At 37.2% G+C, this 18,506-nt stretch overlaps 1 protein-coding gene across 9 annotated transcripts in view; it reads left to right on the top strand.

The window, feature by feature from the left end:
- plch2a (phospholipase C, eta 2a) overlaps positions 1 to 18,506 on the top strand; it is a 297,121-nt gene that overhangs the window by 76,757 nt on the left and 201,858 nt on the right. For 5 of the 9 annotated variants that reach the window (XR_012383552.1, XR_012383550.1, XM_073909054.1 and 2 more), the window contains exon 1: positions 3,625 to 3,687. The exons of the other annotated variants lie outside the window; for them this stretch is intronic. Coding sequence is in view for 3 of the 5 variants with exons in the window: in XM_073909054.1 (XP_073765155.1) it covers positions 3,654 to 3,687 (34 nt within the window). In the remaining 2 variants the exon portion in view is untranslated. Of the gene's footprint in view, positions 1 to 3,624; positions 3,688 to 18,506 lie in introns of those variants that run through there. 9 annotated transcript variants of the gene reach the window in all.

Below are 18,506 nucleotides of genomic sequence, written 5' to 3' on the forward strand. Positions count from 1 at the left end.
ATCTGCAATTACAATTGTACTAGTACGAAATCAGATTGGAGATATCTGCAAATATATTATGACTAGTCATATTCCTCCATTGACTTCCATTGAAAAATATTTGCAGATATCTCTAAATGAGTTTTGACTAGTCACAATTGTAATTAGAGATATCTCTAAATGAATTTATTTAAATATGAATTAAATACCTGGAAATGTGGATTTTTTTTTGCACACACAAAAAACGCAAGTGACCAAGCAAAGCCTTAAGCTCTTACTGTTAAATTCAATTGAATAGAAAGCTTATTTTTTGCACCTTTACTTAAATTGTTCCTTAATTTTGTCTCTGTCATTTGAATAATATTTTAAAGAAGTTTTTAAATTGTTTTATTTTCCAGAGATAGGCCTGTTTAATTTATTTTCTTAAAGTAGGTTCAGTTTAACAAGTTGAAACAAAAAGAAATACATAAAAAATAGTTGACTTGGTAAAATTTGCATTTCAGTTTAATTTTCAATTTTTATTCCAAATATCGTGATGCATATCGAATCGTGAACATTATATCGTGATACACATCATATCGTGAGCTGAGTGTATCGTTACACCCCTAATGATCATATTTCTTCGTTCTAGAAAGCACTCTAGCCGCTGCATTTTGAACTAGCTGAAGTTTTCCAAGTAGGCCAGCATGGCCTAATTAAATAACGCCGTGGACATTATATTGAGAAGTCTACTGGTTTATAAAAAGGCCTAGATTAAAAGAAGATGGCCAAACGAGAACTTTTCTGTCATAAACTATAGTAAAACAACCCTGCAAACAGATTAAATACAAGAACGGAGAAAAGGGGCGCTCTTTGTTATTATAAATGCACACAATCGGATACAAGTCTCATTAAAACATGATGTAAGCGGGTCATAAAAAAAAAAAATCGGATTCAGTCACAAACTTTGGAAATGACCATCAAGATCTGCGGTGTGAATGCCGCTTTAGACCATGTGCTTGGTGCGCATTTTCCCTTCTTTAAAATAGCCAAGGTGAACGAGCACACCTGTGCACCTGTGCCGTGGTCTTTAGCTCATGCACTTAGATCGTTAAAATAGAGGCTTATGTCTATCCTTTATGTGTTTTTCCCTCACTTCAGTTCTCTTCATGGTGTTATTGAACCTCTGCCTTCCTCTTGTTTAGACAAGGTTTGCTTCCTTTTATCCAGGCCAGCCTGCACAACCCCCTCTGCCCCTTGTCTCTCTGATGTTCTCCTTGAGCTTCATTCTAAAGTCTGGACTGCAAGGAGAAACAGATCCTTTTGTCAAACCTGATCCCGAAGGGTTTTTCAGGAATCACACTCCAGTGGTTCAAGTCTTACCGCTCAGTTAGGTGTTCTGGAGGGGTGAGGTGTGATAAGTCTCAACATCTCAGCAGAGGCTCATTGGAAATGCACACTTCAGACTTGAATACTTTGCTTTGGGGGTGTTTTGTTGCAGTTTTTAAGATGAGAAATCCACTAGGGGGCGCTGTCCACATTTTTTTGTTGCTAAAAACACGCTATACTTAGGGTATGTTTTGTTGTACTTTCGCATACCTGAAATTAGTCCCTGGCAAGGTTGCTAGATTATATCATAGAGTTGATAATGTTAATAAATTATAATATATTGATGTAAAACATATTGAATAATAAATTACAGTTAAAATGATGATAAAACTTTAATTTAAGTATAACAATTCCCACTACTGACTTATAGTGGGATAACAGAAAAAATCAGAAGCTGTCAGCAGTATCATACCAACCCGTAGCGTTCGTTTTAAAGACAAAATGCAGCCATACGTTCCTCTTCTTCTTCTTTGGCCTTAGTCCCGTATGGTAGAGGTCTGCATTCCCGTGGCTGTCCCGCGGGCGCCGCGGGACCCGACCAGATTTCTACGGCGCAGGAGCGGTCGGTAACGGGTTTAATTTGGGACGGGAGCGGGCTGTCTAGCAATATCGCTCCCGACTCCCGAGTGAGCACGCGTATGTATGTGTGTAAATGAAATAGCGCGATGCTGTGTTTAGCTTGTTTGTTGCAGTGTGTGTGTGTATGTATGTGCACGCGCGAATGAGAGATGTATGTGTGTGTGTGTGTGTGTGTGTGCGCGCGCGTGCGAATGAGAGATATAGCTTTGCCTGTGTTTGTGCTTGGTGCTTATGAGTGTGTGTTAGAGGGCGCGCGCGCGAATGAAAGAGAAAGCTTTGTCTGTGTGTGTGTGTGCTTGGTGCTGTGCTTGTGTGTGTTTATACAGACAGCTTGTTATAGGCTGTCTGGACTGTATAACTGGGTGATTTTCGGTTTTGTTCTCCCCCCGCTCTTTAGCGGGATCGGGCGCGGCGGATATAAAACGGGGCGGGTCGGGCAGCAGGACATCAAGTGCTTAATATAAGCGGGAGCGGTCGGGTACCGGCTAAAACCTGGCGGGTGCGGGCGGGAGCGGGATTCAATATTTAGTCCCGCGCTAATCTCTACCGTATGGTTGCGGGGTCGGCTTCTTGGAACAAGTCCTCCATTTAGACTTGTCCATATGAGAACGACTTTTTTACATCTTCCGGCCGACCTGTCATCTGTGCCTGTCACCCTCATACACTCATACACTATGGACAATTTAGCCTACCCAATTCACCTGTACCACATGTCTTTGGACTGTGGGGGAAACCGGAGCACCCGGAGTAAACCCACACGAACTCAGGGAGAACATGCAAACTCCTCACAGAAATGCCAACTGAGCCAAGGTTCGACCCAGTGACCTTCTTGCTGTGAGGCGACAGCACTACCTACTGTGCCACTGCTTCGCCCTCAGCCATACGTTCCTCTGGCTACATAATTTGCGCTCTCCAGAAATGTATACAGGGGTGCGTTTCTTAAGACACCTTCTAATAAGCACTCCATACATCTTGGAAAACATTGTGCATTTCTGAGTGTGGTCCACACAGGTGAGTGGGTTTGACAAACCACCTGTCACAAGGCACTTTGGATAAAAGCGCCTGCTAAATGACTAAATGTAAACCAAGCTAATTTTTTTCTTACAAGGGAATATTCTCATTAATAAAGGAAGACGGTCAATTGCTAATTTTTATGTAGCCAGAGGAATGTATAGCTGCATTTCATCTTTAAAACAAACGCTACAGGGCTGTGTGACCTGTCCTTTTTGCGCTCACCAGATGACCGTTTACTTTTTCGCCGTTTCCAGTTTGTCCAGCGGCTCACCTGCAAAACAACATAGCTCCTGGGATGTGTTTTGCGCTCTGCAGAAATGTATATAGGGGTACGTTAAAAGAATAAGCCTGGGTTGGTTTTCTTTTGAATTTTAAACTGCCAATTACCTGATTTTCCCTTCAGCCTCACATCTCGCTCTCTGGATGTCAACCCTTTCTCTTGATCTCAGCACCCTGGCATTGATTTTTTTCAGTGTATCTCCTTTTGCTTTATTGTTTTATGCCATCCCCCCCTTTTTTCCCTTATCTCTCCTGCTCTTTCTCTCTGTTTCGCATTCTATCTTGTAACATCATAACCCCCCTTTCCTCTTGTTCACACCAATAGTGACGGTGTGGCAACATTACAGCACACAGAAAGGGGAAGGTCTCTCTCTCTCTAATTCCCTCCATCACTCACTCTCACACACACATGTGCACAGAACTCACAGAAGAGCATGGAGAACATCGGAGCTCTGCCTCAGAAACACAGTACGTACCTTTAAAAAACGAATGTCTCGCTTTTATCGCTTATTCTGATTGCTCGCTGGATCAAAGTCTCCCGATGTCTCTGTACTTTTCTTTTTGATCAATGCATTCCACATTTGTGCGTTTCAATTCCTTGCGGATCTGTTGCTTCTGGGTGACATCGATGTGAGAAAAATCACAAGTCTGTTAACGACTATATGAGGCTTATGACCCGCAGTGAAGTTTTAGAGTCTGCCTGCTATAAATGAGCTCTGCGGAGCATCTTCACATTGCATGTCAGTCATATTCGGAGTGATTATTGAGTTCGACAGATGCTCAATTTATTGATTTTTGGAAGATGGGGAGTGATTATTTTTGCATTGAAGATGCATGCATTAGAGGATTAGTAAGAATTAATCAGATAATACATTGTGATGATCAATTTATGAGCACTTTTAAACATGCAGTTGTTGTATTGAGGTTTGTTTTTACCTTGATCGACCCATAAAAATGACTTTTCTTTTCAATTTGTTTTACTTTAACTGCTTCATTTAAAATCTACAAGACAATTCTTAGGCAGTGTGTATGTTTGAGAGACGTTTTTGTCCATCCTTATAACCGAAACAGATAAGGCAGGGAATGCTGGATGTAGTCAGGCTTGGTGTCTGGAATGACGGCTGCTGCAGCGGTTTTAAGAAAATCAAAGATTTACCATGGACCACTTATCTTTGAGCTCAGTGTATAAAGAATAAAAAACGCTTTCGGATCAAAACGCTGTCTGATCTTTGAGACTCAGGGATTACAGGGAATTTTGATTATAGACATGTTTCTCTAGTTCACACAACGGCACAAATCTTTTTATGTGTTTCAGATGTAATTACTATATAATGATGGGGGGGTTGTAATATCCACCAGCAAGTCCCAGTGGCCACAAATTGGGTCTTTATGAGGATCAGGGATAAACAGAAACAATTCTTACAGACTCTGTCCACCAGAGCTAAGCCACATTTTAGTGTTTCAGCGGTTTTCCCTCCTCTTTTTTTTCTGTTTACCTGTGTCAGTTATAATCACATTATATGCTAGAATTGATTCAAATGGAGCACAAGAAATGTGTTACATAAAAGAGTTAGAGTCTGATGACTAAATGGGCAAATGAGCCCATAAATTCTATTCTATTCTATTCTATTCTATTCTATTCTATTCTATTCTATTCTATTTTTATATTCTATTATATTTTATATTATTTTTATATTCTATTTTTATATTCTATTTGTATATTATATTATATTATATTATATTATATTATATTATATTATATTATATTATATTATATTATATTATATTTTATATTATATTATATATTTTTTATATTATAATATATTAAGTCATATTATACTTTTATATTAATTCTATTCTATTTTTATATTATTTTATATTATATTCTATGATATTTTTATATTATTTTATATTTTTTATAATTATATTTTATTATATTATTTTTATATTATAATATATTATATTAAATCATATTATATTTATATTATATTATATTAAATTATAATATATTATTTTATATTATATTATATTATATTATATTATATTATATTATATTATATTATATTATATTATATTATATTTTATTATATTTTATTATATTATATTCAAATATTTATCGAATTATTTTTAACAGAGAATGGCATTTTTTCACAGTATTTGTTATTATAATTTTTTTCCTCTGGGTAAAGTCTTATTTATTTATTTATTTTTATTTTTTTGGCTTTATTTAAAATGTTTTAATTTATTTAAAATAACATTTTAATGTTAATATTATTGGTCCTCTTAAGCAATATTTGTTTTCGATTGTCTACAGAAGAAATCATTTTACATTGACTTGCCTAATTACCCTAACTTGCCTAGTTAACCTGGTTAAGCCTTTAAATGTCACTTTAAGCTAAATACTAGTATCATAAAAATATCTAGTCAAATATTATGTACTGACATCATGGCAAAGATAAATCAGTTATTAGAAATAGGTTATTAAAACTATTAATTCAGAAGGACTAATAAGTCTGACTTCCACTATATATAATTTCTCAGTGATCTGAGGGATTACTTATTTTTGGTTGTTAGATTTAAGTCTACATTAAATAATACAAATAAAATGACTTTTAAACATGAAATGATCCGGCATCAGTGCTAAAAACAGGTGTTTCGTTATATAATGGTTGAAAACAAAACCTTTAAAGCTGTAATGCGTTATGAATATGCTTGGATGAACAGCGTTTCAGCACCTGTGACCAGACATCATTTCAACAGAAATCTTTCCATCATAATCAGCAAAGCTGCCTGCAGTGAAAGCTCCCCATCTGACGCAGTTTACATAGTTGGCTATTGCTTTTATAAAGCAGAAGATGATTAAGAACGTGTGGTATCGGATTGTTTAGTTACTCACACTAGCTATGTTTCCATCCAAAAATCCAAATTCAGTTTAGCAATCTATTAAAACTGGATTATCGCATATAAGATGTGTGAATAAAGAAGCTTTTCCAATCCAACAAGTCAAAGCTAACAAAATCGTCACTACCTGATTTGCTGTCATTAAATATCAATAGTAAAACCGGAATTTGCTGCAGTTTTATCATCACATGATCTCTTATAACAAAATCACACAACTTTTTTATGCGCATACTGGAATTTGCTCGGTAAAAGTGTTTCCATTGCAATTCTTTACGCATTTTTTCTTATTGACTAAAATGTTTATCCTACTTAGTTATTTTTTCTTACATGTTTTTTTTAAAGCGCATTTTTAATATTCATTCGCATGTTGGCGTTTCCATCAATAATTTTTAATGCGCATTTCCAAAACGCGAATAAAAATTGGTGGATGGAAACTCAGTTACTTTTAACGACTTTTGTAAATTACACAGTATTCAACTGTAAAATTAACTGTATTTTACTGTAGGACAGTTCTCCAGTATGTTACTGTATTTTTAAGTTGCATTGTGAAAATTACTGTATTTTACAGTAAAGATATACTGTACGTATGATTCTGTACATTCACATGGAGCAAGGTAAATTGTGCGGTGTGTAATGTAAATATAGTATTTTTGCTGAAATTCTACAGGAAATTGTTAACAGTGTATTTAGTAATCAGTCAGTGCAGCAGATATACTTCAATAAAGTAAAAGAATTGCCAGGGTTTTAAACTAGGGTGAAACCCATAAAATTAATTTCTGCATTTTAAAGTAAACTATCGCAATTCATTCATTTTTAGATATTAACATTTACACGTTGTACCTTTGTTACGCAGACAAAAAAACTAAGAAAAACATCCAATAATCACTATTTATCAAGTGTAGATGTAGCATACTGTAAAATTGTAATATACTGGATCAGAACAAGAAACTAAAACAACCATCGTGATGTCAGCAAAAACATAAGCTGCGTCCCAAATGGCAAACTATACACTATGCACTCATGCACTATGTACTTATGCACTTACACACTCAACAGGATAGTATATGTATGTAGTGTCGTCCCAAATGGCACACTAATGTTTTTTTACTAAATGGAAATTCAAACCGTTTCTCTAAAGACGTTTGACGGTCGCCAAATCAGTAAAATGAAGACCGAATGATCAAATAATACCTGCCATGAGTATTGTCGCATTCACCATCGGGAGGCGCTATAATCACTCTCGTAGGAGAATTTTGCTTTCACCATCCAAAATAAATAAATGTATTCAACATGTGCGTCCGATAGCTCCGCCGCTTCCGCTGCGTAAGCAAACCTGCGGTCGTTGAGTGCGTGAAGTGTCCATCATTCCACACTTCATTTAGCGACTGAATGAGTGCATCATCCGGGTAATTAAAGTGCACTAATTATTTTTAGAGTTTTCAGTGTGAACACACTACTTACTATTTATACCACAAAATGGCGTAGAATAGTGCATAAGTATGCGATTTGGGACGCAGCTATAGTGAAGTGTATTCTTGGAAATTCAATTTTCAGTTATTTGCTGTATTTATTAAGAAAATTTACTGTTAAACAAGTTACAGTTATTTACTGTAGCATTTTTACGTTTTTTTACCATTAAAACGAAGGCCATTTTTACGTCCAAAACCAAATTGACTGTAAATCTTTCTCTTAAAAGTATAGTTCACCCAAAAATGAACATTCTGTTACTCGTCTCCCACTTGTTTCTTTGTGCTTTTGAACACAAAGAAAAATTGACTGAAGAAAGAAGGGAAGAAATGAATGTCAAGGGCTTTTTCTTCCTTCAGAATATTATATTTTGGGTTCAAATGAAGAAATAAATTCATAAAAGTTTAGAATCACTTTAGTGTCAGCAGAAATGTTCGTTTATGTTGAACTATGCTTTTAATAACAGTCTTTGGCGCTTCGACACTTAAAAATGCAGGGATCCATCCAATTCCTTTATGTTGTCTCAACACAAATCGATTAAGTTAATTGTTTTAACAAATGTAAGCTGATTGAACATAAAGCAATTAAGTTATCCCACAAGAATCCCCAAGACTTGCACTGTAAAATCATGTAAATAAAGTTAACGTTACACTTTTAACAAATATATGTGGATTGAACATAAAAAATTAGGTTGTCCTAATGAAATCTCAAGAATTGTGTTGTTTCAGCTCATTTTAATTAAGTAGTTTAAACAAGTAAAAAATAAATAAATAAATAAATTATATATATATATATATATATATATATTTTTTTTTTTTTTGAGTGTGTGTTGATTCAGCTCATTATAAATAAGTAGTTGGAACAAGCAGCAAGGGTATTTATTTGAGTGAGGAAAGAGATTTTGAGGTGGAATCAGTGACATAAAATCCCACCGCAGATATTTCACATTCGGTTAAAGCGGTGCAATTTAGTTTGAGCAGCTGCTCTTGCACTAGAGAGCACATTAATATTTCTGACGACTTTTCAAGTGTAGCCAACATAATCCTACATGCATGCATTTGTCTTAATACAAATACTGTAGCTCGGGTGTTGACAGTAAGCTTTTGATGCCGCGGTGTTTCATTGTCCCTGCACTGGCAAACATTTGCATTATTAATAATTCACAGCTGCAGACGCTTTTCTGCAGTCCACTGTTACCATAATTGCTACAAGTCTAGAACGGAAAGGCAATAGTGCATATAGTATAATTGCATTCATGTTTATGACGAGGTAAACTATGCATTTTGAAATACCGCGTAATGTTTAAGATTGCTTTCAGGCTTTACTATAGTCACCATTTTAACACCAGGCATGCATTAAAAGGAAATTTTTTGCTTCCCATTTCAAAAACTAATGCAAAGCAACGTACTGTGATGTATAGAGGAATGAAAATATGGAATGAATTGCCGTCAGACATTACATGCTTTGTAACAAGTAAAAGGAGGTTTAAAAAATCATTTAAAAAATATTTTATGGAACAATATTAAGTGGATTGTTGATTTGGATGTTATGTATGAATTTTGTATTTTAATGTTTTTATTAGTCTTTGTTGTTGTTTATTAATGTAATTTTGTGTTATGTTCGATGGACCCCAGGAAGAATAGCCACTACCTTGGTAGTGGCTAATGGGGGATCCTGATAAATAAATACTATGAGCTTCTTGAAAGACGTGTACTGTGATTCTGTTGTTTCAGCACCTGGTGTGTGTGGACAGCTCCCACAGGCAGACTGCTCTCAACATTATTCTTCTTATAAGCACTTTTTTTTAGGTCTTCGCATGATCTTTGGAAATCATTGCCTGAACAAATGTCATGATGAATAAAAGGGTTACGTTATATAACTGGTTAATGCTGTGGTTAGTGTAGTCACAATTACCAGTAAACTAACTATGGTAAACTATTTAATACTAGTATTGCATTTTCGGTGGAACGCTGGGTCAGTGGTTAGCACACACAGAAAGGAGATCACTGGTCGAGTCCCAGCTGGGCCAGTTAGCATTTCTGTGTGGAGTTTGCATGTTCTTCCTGTGTTCGTGTGGGTTTCTTCCGGGTGATCCGGTTTTTCCCTACAGTCCATGCGCTATAGTTGATTTGCATAAGCTAAACTGGCCTTAGTGCATGAGTGTGTGTGTGTGAATGTGAGAGTGTATGGGTGTTTCCTAGTACTGGGTTGCGGCTGAAAGGGCATGTGTAAAACATATGCTGGATTAGTTGGCGGTTCATTCCGCTGTGGCGACCCCTGATAAATAAGTAAATAAGCTGCAGATATTATTGCCGTTTCAAATTGTCATTATCATTAAAAAATGATTCATTATTATTCATGATTACAATAACTGGAGGGAAATCCTGCAAGTAATTACATTAGCTAATCGCCATTAGCTTTTAGCTAATCGTATAATGCTACAATGCAAATGTATGTTTATATAGTGTTAATGGACAGAGTTTTACAATGAATTTTTATTACTTAATGTATTTTCTAACATGAACTAATTATAAACAATACTTGTATTTATTAATCATAGTTCAGCATTTACTAATGCATTATTAACATACAAAGTGCAAAACAACTTTCACACCTGTTGCAGTGCCCTCTGGTGGTTTCCAAGAGGAGCGGTTTTTGTTTTGGTTTTTGTGTTTTGTATCCTAGTCATGTGATCACTATTTGTTTCCAGCTGTCCCTCATTGACTAATTAGTTCTGTCTTTATAAGCCCTGTAATGCTGTGTTTAGTTTCCCTTTGGATTTTCAATGTTCTGTTTAGTTCCGTCTTGCTTTATTCGTGATCCGGTTCACCGTGTTTGGTTTGTTTGTTTACTTTGTTTAGTATCGTTACTATGATTTTTGATTCCTGTTTAGTTTTTGTTTGATTCACTCTTATGCTTAGTTTTTTTTTTTTTGCACTTCACGTTTTCGTCGATTTTGGTATCTTGCCTGTCCCTTTGTCATTTTTTGGATCTTTTTTTGTTTGACAGTAAATGTTTTGCTGCACTTGGGGTTCGTTCTTCGTACGTGGATTACTCAGTTAGCTGGATTTGGATATTGACGATTTGACACGATCCAGGATCGTTTCGTTCTTCAAAGCTGATCCGAGAGTTGTTGTCATAGCAACAGTTCTGGTAGATCAAACTTGCTCGGCAGCAGGCTCATTTCATATAAACAGGATTAGATCGGCTCAGTTCATGCAAAGAAAATACTGAAAGTATGTACCAAATGCTGATATACTATATATATAAAGTTATAGTTATTAGCAAAATAAATAAAGTTATACATATTAATAAAACGTATGCAATCTGCACCCCTGAAATGAAAGTACAAAGACTGCCACCTGGTGGTGCAAAGAGAAAACTTATTGGTATGAACTTTTTAGATCACTTTAGAACAATTTGTGTATAATAGAAATGCACAATATGTGACTTTTTTTTAAAAGCAAAAATACATTTATGCAGTCATAAACATGTTTTGACAGATAATATGACGGTGATTTGATGCTTCACTAAAATTGCATCCAGTTATTCTTTATACCGATTTAAAAAATGGCTACTATAATAAAGACAATCTTTTCTAAATGTAGAACTAAATAAACTGATATGCATTGAAATACATGATGAATACTCTTGATACATGAAAACGTAAAGCCTGGAGCTCATAACAAATGTGGAAGGTAATTGCATGTCATATTTAACAAACCGCTTACTTCTAATTTCATGTAATTTTGCTCACATGGATAACTAAATGTTAATCAGATGATGTCATTACGCTGCTGTGCCGTCAGCCAATCGTTGCCTTGCTGATCAGGATTTCGAGGATTGATAGATCTGTCCTTCACAACACATGCAGCGATCCAAGATCAGTTTATCCAGACATTCTAATCTGATTCACAAACTTCTTTGAAGAACCAAATTAGCGAGAGATCAGTTATCAAGATTAAAAGATCCGGGATCTGCCAAATAATCTTAGATCATTTAAGCGAGGTACGAAGAACGGACCCTTGGATCTTTCTATTGTTTTTGTGAGACCCAGTCGTGACAACAACATTACAAAGTGTGAAACACTTTTACGTAGCTCGAGACAAATTTACTTTTTGGAAACCATTTTCACCTATCATAAGACACAATTAAATAGGAAAAACGGTTTTACCAAGGGCGAAACTAATTTACATTTTAGAAAACAGATTAACAAGATGCAAAACACTTTTACCAGTCCCCAAACAAATTTACAATGACAGATTCTTTACGGAAAGGGAATGGTACCACACCCTGATACTTACCTCTGGCCCACATCCAGCATGGAATGATGGCACTTTTGCGGTCCGCTCCCGTTTGCCAGATCTGGGCCACAATTAAGCCATAGCAATACCACATCTCAGCCAGAATTCAGTCAAATGAACCAGAACTGGCCCTATTCTGGGCCACAGTTTGCTTTTATTTTAGCACAGATCTGGCCCACACCAGATACCTAAATTTGGCCCACATACCGCATGGAATGATGGCACTTGGGTGGTCTGCTCTTGTTTGCCAGATCTGAGGCACAATTAATTCACCATATATCAGCCACATATTTAACCACATAAACCAGAGCCGACCTTATTCTGGGCCACAGCTTGCTTTAATCATGGCCAAGATCTGGTCCACACCAGATACTTTCATCTGGCCCACATGCAACATGGAATGAGGCACTTGGGCGGTCCGCTCCTGTTTGCCAGATCTGGGCCACAATTAAGCCAAAGCAACATCACATATCAGCCAGAATTCAACCACATAAACCAGAACTGACCCTATCCTGGGCCACAGTTTGCTTGTATTATGGCCAAGATCTGGTCCACACCAGATACTTACATCTGGCCCACATACAACATTTAATGATGGATCTAGGGCGGTCTACTCATGTTTGCCAGATCTAGGCCACATTTGCCATATCTTCTCTGGGCCACTTTAGGCTCACAGCCACATTAGCCAGAGCCTACTGTGCCTAATATTTGCCAATAGTGGCCCACATGTGTTTTAAGATAACTGGGCCACATTTGCCTTATTTTCCCTGGGCCACTATAGGCTCACAGCCGCATTACCCAGAGATTACTGTGCCGAATATTTGACACACATATGTCCTAACAGGGCCACATTTGCACCTTCACATGTCAGACACTTTGGGTTTAGACACAGATTACTCTTAAATGACTATCCCAAATTTTTGCCAACTGTGCCCCACATTTGTCTTCCGTCATTTGGGCAAAATTGACCATTTTCCAAAAGGGCCACATTAGGTTCACAGATTACATTTTGCCATAAGTGCCAAATCTTTGCCTTAAATGGCCCATATATGAATTGGAATCTTTGGCTGCCTTTTGCCATTGTACAGGTGGGCCACTTCAGGCTCACATTAATTTTGTCTGGGCCAAAAGAAAACCACCAGTGCCACGTAACTGCCTAAAGTAGCATACATTTGTATGCTATCTGGGAGTGATAACGTCCACACTGTGTCAAGCTGTAACATCGGTAGATGTTGATTTGGTTTGATTTTGCCATTGTACATTGATGTCAGCCTGACATTGGGTTCTGACATCAACTCGATTTCAATTTTCAAACAGAATGCAACATCCCCACGATGTTGGGGTCAATCTGACGTCATGTTGACGTTCGGTGCCTGCTGGGTAAGTATTACCGTGATCCATCTACTGTCTACACACACACATCATCATCTTCAGCTGAACCTCGCAAAAACGGAAATGCTTATAGTTTCTGCCAACCCGACTCTACACCATAACTTTTCAATCCAGATGGATGGGGCAACCATTACTGCATCCAAAATGGTGAAAAGCCTTGGAGTAACGATTGATGACCAACTAAACTTCTCTGACCACATTTCTAGAACTGCTTGATCGTGCAGATTCGCACTCTATAACATCAGAAAGATCCGACCCTTCTTATCTGAACATGCAGCTCAACTCCTTGTTCAAGCTCTTGTTCTCTCCAAACTGGATTACTGCAACTCTCTACTAGCTGGGCTTCCAGCTAACTCTATCAAGCCTCTTCAGCTGCTCCAGAACGCAGCAGCACAAGTGGTCTTCAATGAATCTAAACGAGCACATGTCACTCCGCTGCTAGTCTGTTTGCACTGGCTGCCAGTTGCTGCTCGCATCAAATTCAAAGCTCTGATGTTTGCCGCCAAAGTGACTTCTGGCCTTGCTCCTTCTTATCTGCTCTCACTTCTGCAGATCTATGTGCCCTCCAGAAACTTGCGTTCTGTGAATGAACGTCGCCTCGTGGTTCCATCCCAAAGAGGGAAGAAATCACTTTCGCGAACGCTCACATTCAATCTGCCCAGTTGGTGGAATGAACTCCCTAACTGCATCAGAATAGCAGAGTCACTCGCTTTTTTCAAGAAACGACTGAAAACTCAACTATTTAGTCTCCACTTCACTTCCTAATCTGCAATTGCCTCTCTGGATATCTCACTAACTGTACCCAAAAAAAAAAAAAAAAAATACTAATACTTTCCTACTTAGACTTTACAGACCTGAAACTTGCCTATAGCACTTATTCATTGTTGCTCTTATAGTTGTGTAAGTTGCTTCCTTTTTCTTATTTGTAAGTCGCTTTGGATAAAAGCGTCTGCTAAATGACTAAATGTAAATGTTAAATGTAAACAAAGGAAAGCTAGAATGATTTACATCTAATCTTTCAATAAAACTCTAATTTCTCCCAACTTCTATAATAAAAATCAATTGGTATGTTCCTCGAATATTTGAGACCTGATGAATATTCGCTTGTAATGTTCAAACGAGCTTGTTCAACGTTTAGCATGCAGCCGTGTTTAATTAAAGTCTTGCACGAGCACACATGCAGCGCATTAATATTTGAAAATAAATATTATCGTTGAACACCCTCGAGTTTGCAACGTTTTCTCCGTTCATACATTAATCAACACTTATTTAATTACAGGCTTAAAGTTGCTGGTGTAGAGTGTACGCGTATCCGCCGGTGCAGTGGTTATTAAAAACAAGTTGCAAGTATCAACACGCCCAGCAAACAAGAAAAAGTAGGAGCAATTAAAAAGAGAAAGCTATGCACAAGATTCCACAAGAGTGGGCTGTCTGTCATCGTTTCAATTTGGAGCTCTTTAAACTGTATTGCTTTCTCTTAAGCATTCAGAAGTAAATTAAGCGTGCCGTCAGACTTTCAGAGGGGAGGCTTTTAGAGAAGCTCTTTCTTAGGCTCACAGCCATGAAGCAGCAGCAGGCATTAGGATTTTACCTGAAGCTAACTAAAATGACGTTGTGGCATCGTCTGACTGTAACCTCAACTTAAACGTGTGCGTTTGTGTTTGTGAAAGAAAGCCAGATGGGAATAATTATTTATCTCTCGCTCTCCGAACTGTCATAAACAGGATCCGACGTGACTAGTCTCTCTTAACGCAGGTGCCGGGCTGATTAAAAGGATGATGTTGTTGTACCTCAAGGCCATTTTCTGCGCTGCAGTGATAAGATGCTTCATTTTTCAGACTGAAATTGATTGAAGCGTTTTGTTTTTTGTTTTTTGTTTTTTGTTTTTTCCTTAAAACAACAAATGAAATGATGAAACTCATGAAAACTCTGCCAGGAAATAAACATCTCTCTCTTTATGTTTCTGTGTTACTAAGTCATCCTTTTATATCTTATGGTGCTTTTACAGCTTGGCTTACGTCTGTTTCCAACCCAAGCTCATTCTGAAAACGTAGTCCCGCGGACGTATCTGGAGACAGCGGAATACGTCCCGGGAGGTACGTACGGCTGCATTAATTTTTTTCAAGCGAACGCTTTGGGGCGGTGTGACGCGGTTCCCTTTCGCGCTTGCCGGCCGACCACTTACCTCCTTGTGGAGGGCTTCCCGCTGCAACCCGTTTGCTCACCGTGTACGTCGGCAGACTTGAGATGCAGAGAGGAGTTGACCACGACGATCGGTTTCGAGTTCGGGGAAGAGCGGTTCCAGAAATCAGGTAAGACAAAAACAGAATCCCAAAAATTAAGTGAACGAGTTTCGTAACAGGGTGAGAACGCGGTGAAATCCGAAAACTTTTCTTTTTTTGGACGGCTTTTGTAAATTGTTGGTCGGGTTTAGGGAAGTGAGCGGGCGGGCGGGCGGGTCAATCGGTAAAATTGGTTGGGTTTAGGGAAGGAGGAGGGCGGGTCAGCCGATTGCCCGGTCGCACAGTCAATCATCCGGTCAGTCGGACAGCGGCCTCTGGTGGGTTCACGCGAGAACAGCGCGGGCGCAAACTGCACTCGCGAGAGGCATTTGAGATGCGAAAAAGCGCACACAGCGGCCTCTCGCGGATTCGCAAAAACAAAAACTGCAGCCGTACATACCTTCCGGGAACTCTCCAGAAACATCCGCGGGACTACGTTTTCAGAATGAGCCTGGGTTGCCTGTTTCACACTGCAATCGAAAGCAGTACGTGAGAAGAGCATGTGTCGAGCAGAAGCAGCACGCAGGCGTTTGCCTTTCACACCAGCTGCGTCTGCAGCGCGCAGCTCTTCGGCAGCTGCTGTAGAGATCAACCTATCGCTGTCTATTCTATCTAGTTACCCATGTCTCTCTATACAAATACACGTTTTAATCTTTTCATCTGCACCAAGGCCCGTGGCAACTTCCTCCTATGCTGTTTCCTTAACCTGCAAATGTTTATTTTACTAATTTTATCGATCAAATAGTACTGTATGCTTCTCAATCTCTATGAGGAGTGTCTACAGTCAGAAGACAATCGCCTGTGATATCATGTCATTTGGTTTTTGATTGTCAGGTTGCTGTAGGCCTAGTTATAATAACATTTATGCAATCTAGTTATAATGATATTTATACATGATCAAACTAGTGTTACTTTCTCCGCTTCAGTGATGTCCAGCAGCAGAATAACAGCTCGTTAATTCATGCTCGTGCAGAGGATGAGACGGACAAAAGTAATCAATGCATGCCCTTCTTTTACTTATTTTCGTGTTGTCAGGTTAACAGTGGAAACAGCTCCCAGTAGGAATAACATGAGTGAACATGAAACAAAGCCGAATAAAACTTTCTTCCTCTGCTTGAGCTGCACAGCACACAGCGAGCTCACATAATCCAGCATGCGTGTCGAACTACAATACCCACAATACACTTCGCTATGGACTACAACTCCCCTAAATATTCTATTTCCCCCCTCCTGAAACACTAGTGTGCAACTTAAGCAAAAGTGATACTAAAATTGTTTAACATTTGGTTTTGTAGTTCGGCCTAATTAAATGTTGCCGTTTTTTAATCGTTTAAGTTCATTTGATTGACTATATATAAATCAGTTGACATTATTAACGCATTTATTGGGTAAAATTGCTACTTTTTACCGTCATTCATTGTGTTTTGGTCATTATCAGTGCACTGTCACTTTAATTGAGTGTGAGCAGCGCTGCAAAAATAAACTCAGCGACGCAACTATCGCTGAACTGCTGCTTGAGCAACGCTCACGCCTCACGCTGACGCGCTGCTGCTGCGTGCGGTATGAAAGCTCTAAACTGTTAACATGGACGCCGAAAAAATATGCGCTGCTCGCGCTCTGGTTACGCGCTGCTGACGCTTGCGGTGCGAAACAGCCGTTATTCTGAAAATGTAGCCCTAAATATATTTCGGGAATTGCGAATTATGTAGCCAGAGGAGCGTATGGCTGCATTTCGTCTTTAAAATTAACTACTTTCTACTTTTTGTTAGTGTATTTCTTGTTTGTTTTTTGTTTGTTTGCTTATTTATTTAAATGTTTACTTTTTGTTTGTTTGCTTGCTTGTTTCTTTTTATTTATTTATTTGTTAGTTTGTTTTTTGTTTGTTTGCTTATTTAATTATTTTTTACTTTTTTGCTTGTTTATTTATGTAAATGTTTACTTTTTGTTTGTTTGCGTGCTTGTTTCTTTTTATTTATTTATTTGTTAGTTTGTTTGTTTTTTGTTTGTTTGCTAATTTATTTATTTTTTACTTTTTTGCTTGTTTATTTAAGTAAATGTTTACTTTTTGTTTGTTTGCTTGCTTGTTTCTTTTTATTTATTTATTTATTTGTTAGTTAGTTTGTTTTTTGTTTGTTTGCTTATTTATTTATTTTTTACTTTTTTGCTTGTTTATGTATGTAAATGTTTACTTTTTTGTTTGTTTGCTTGCTTGTTTCTTTTTAGTTATTTTTTTGTTAGTTTGTTTGTTTTTATTTTGTTTGCTTTTTTATTTATTTTTTACTTTTTGCTTGTTTATTTATGTAAATGTTTACTTTTTGTTTGTTTGCTTGCTTGTTTCTTTTTGTTGTATTAGTTTCTTTGTTTTTTACTGTTTGTTTGTTTGTTTGTTTTTGCTTATTTATTTATTTAAATTTGTATTTACTCTTTGATTGATTGCAGTGATGAGAATGTAGGAGAGTTAATATTCCTAAAACTAATATTGCAAGATAAAAACTAAATGCAGTTGCTTCACTTTTATTTTTTATTTTTTGTGTTAACGAAACATTTTAATATTTTTGTGAAACTCAACTAATATAAACTTTTATAACCAATTAAAAAATTAAATAAAAGGATAAAATATGTTGAACATGAGTTACATTTATGCTTAATCATTTATAAAACGTACAAAAGTAAAACGTTTTTAATGGCATTGTACTGTAATCTATTTGGTAGATGGATCTCCGGTCTTGCCATCGCATCAATATCCATAATGCGATAACACAATAATGATATGCATCCGGTGTCTTATTATTGCTTTAGCTTTCATTTCATCTTCTTTGAATGGGTTTTCGTCTCTTTGTTAATACTTCATCTTCAGCATCTTCAGGGCATTCTTGTAATTATCAATATATATATATTTTACAACTCAGGCTCAGCCACATCGTAAACCTTTCCAGTCAAT

The sequence above is a fragment of the Danio rerio genome, chromosome 8 (assembly GCF_049306965.1).
Source record: "Danio rerio strain Tuebingen ecotype United States chromosome 8, GRCz12tu, whole genome shotgun sequence".
Classification (NCBI taxonomy): Eukaryota; Metazoa; Chordata; class Actinopteri; order Cypriniformes; family Danionidae; genus Danio; species Danio rerio.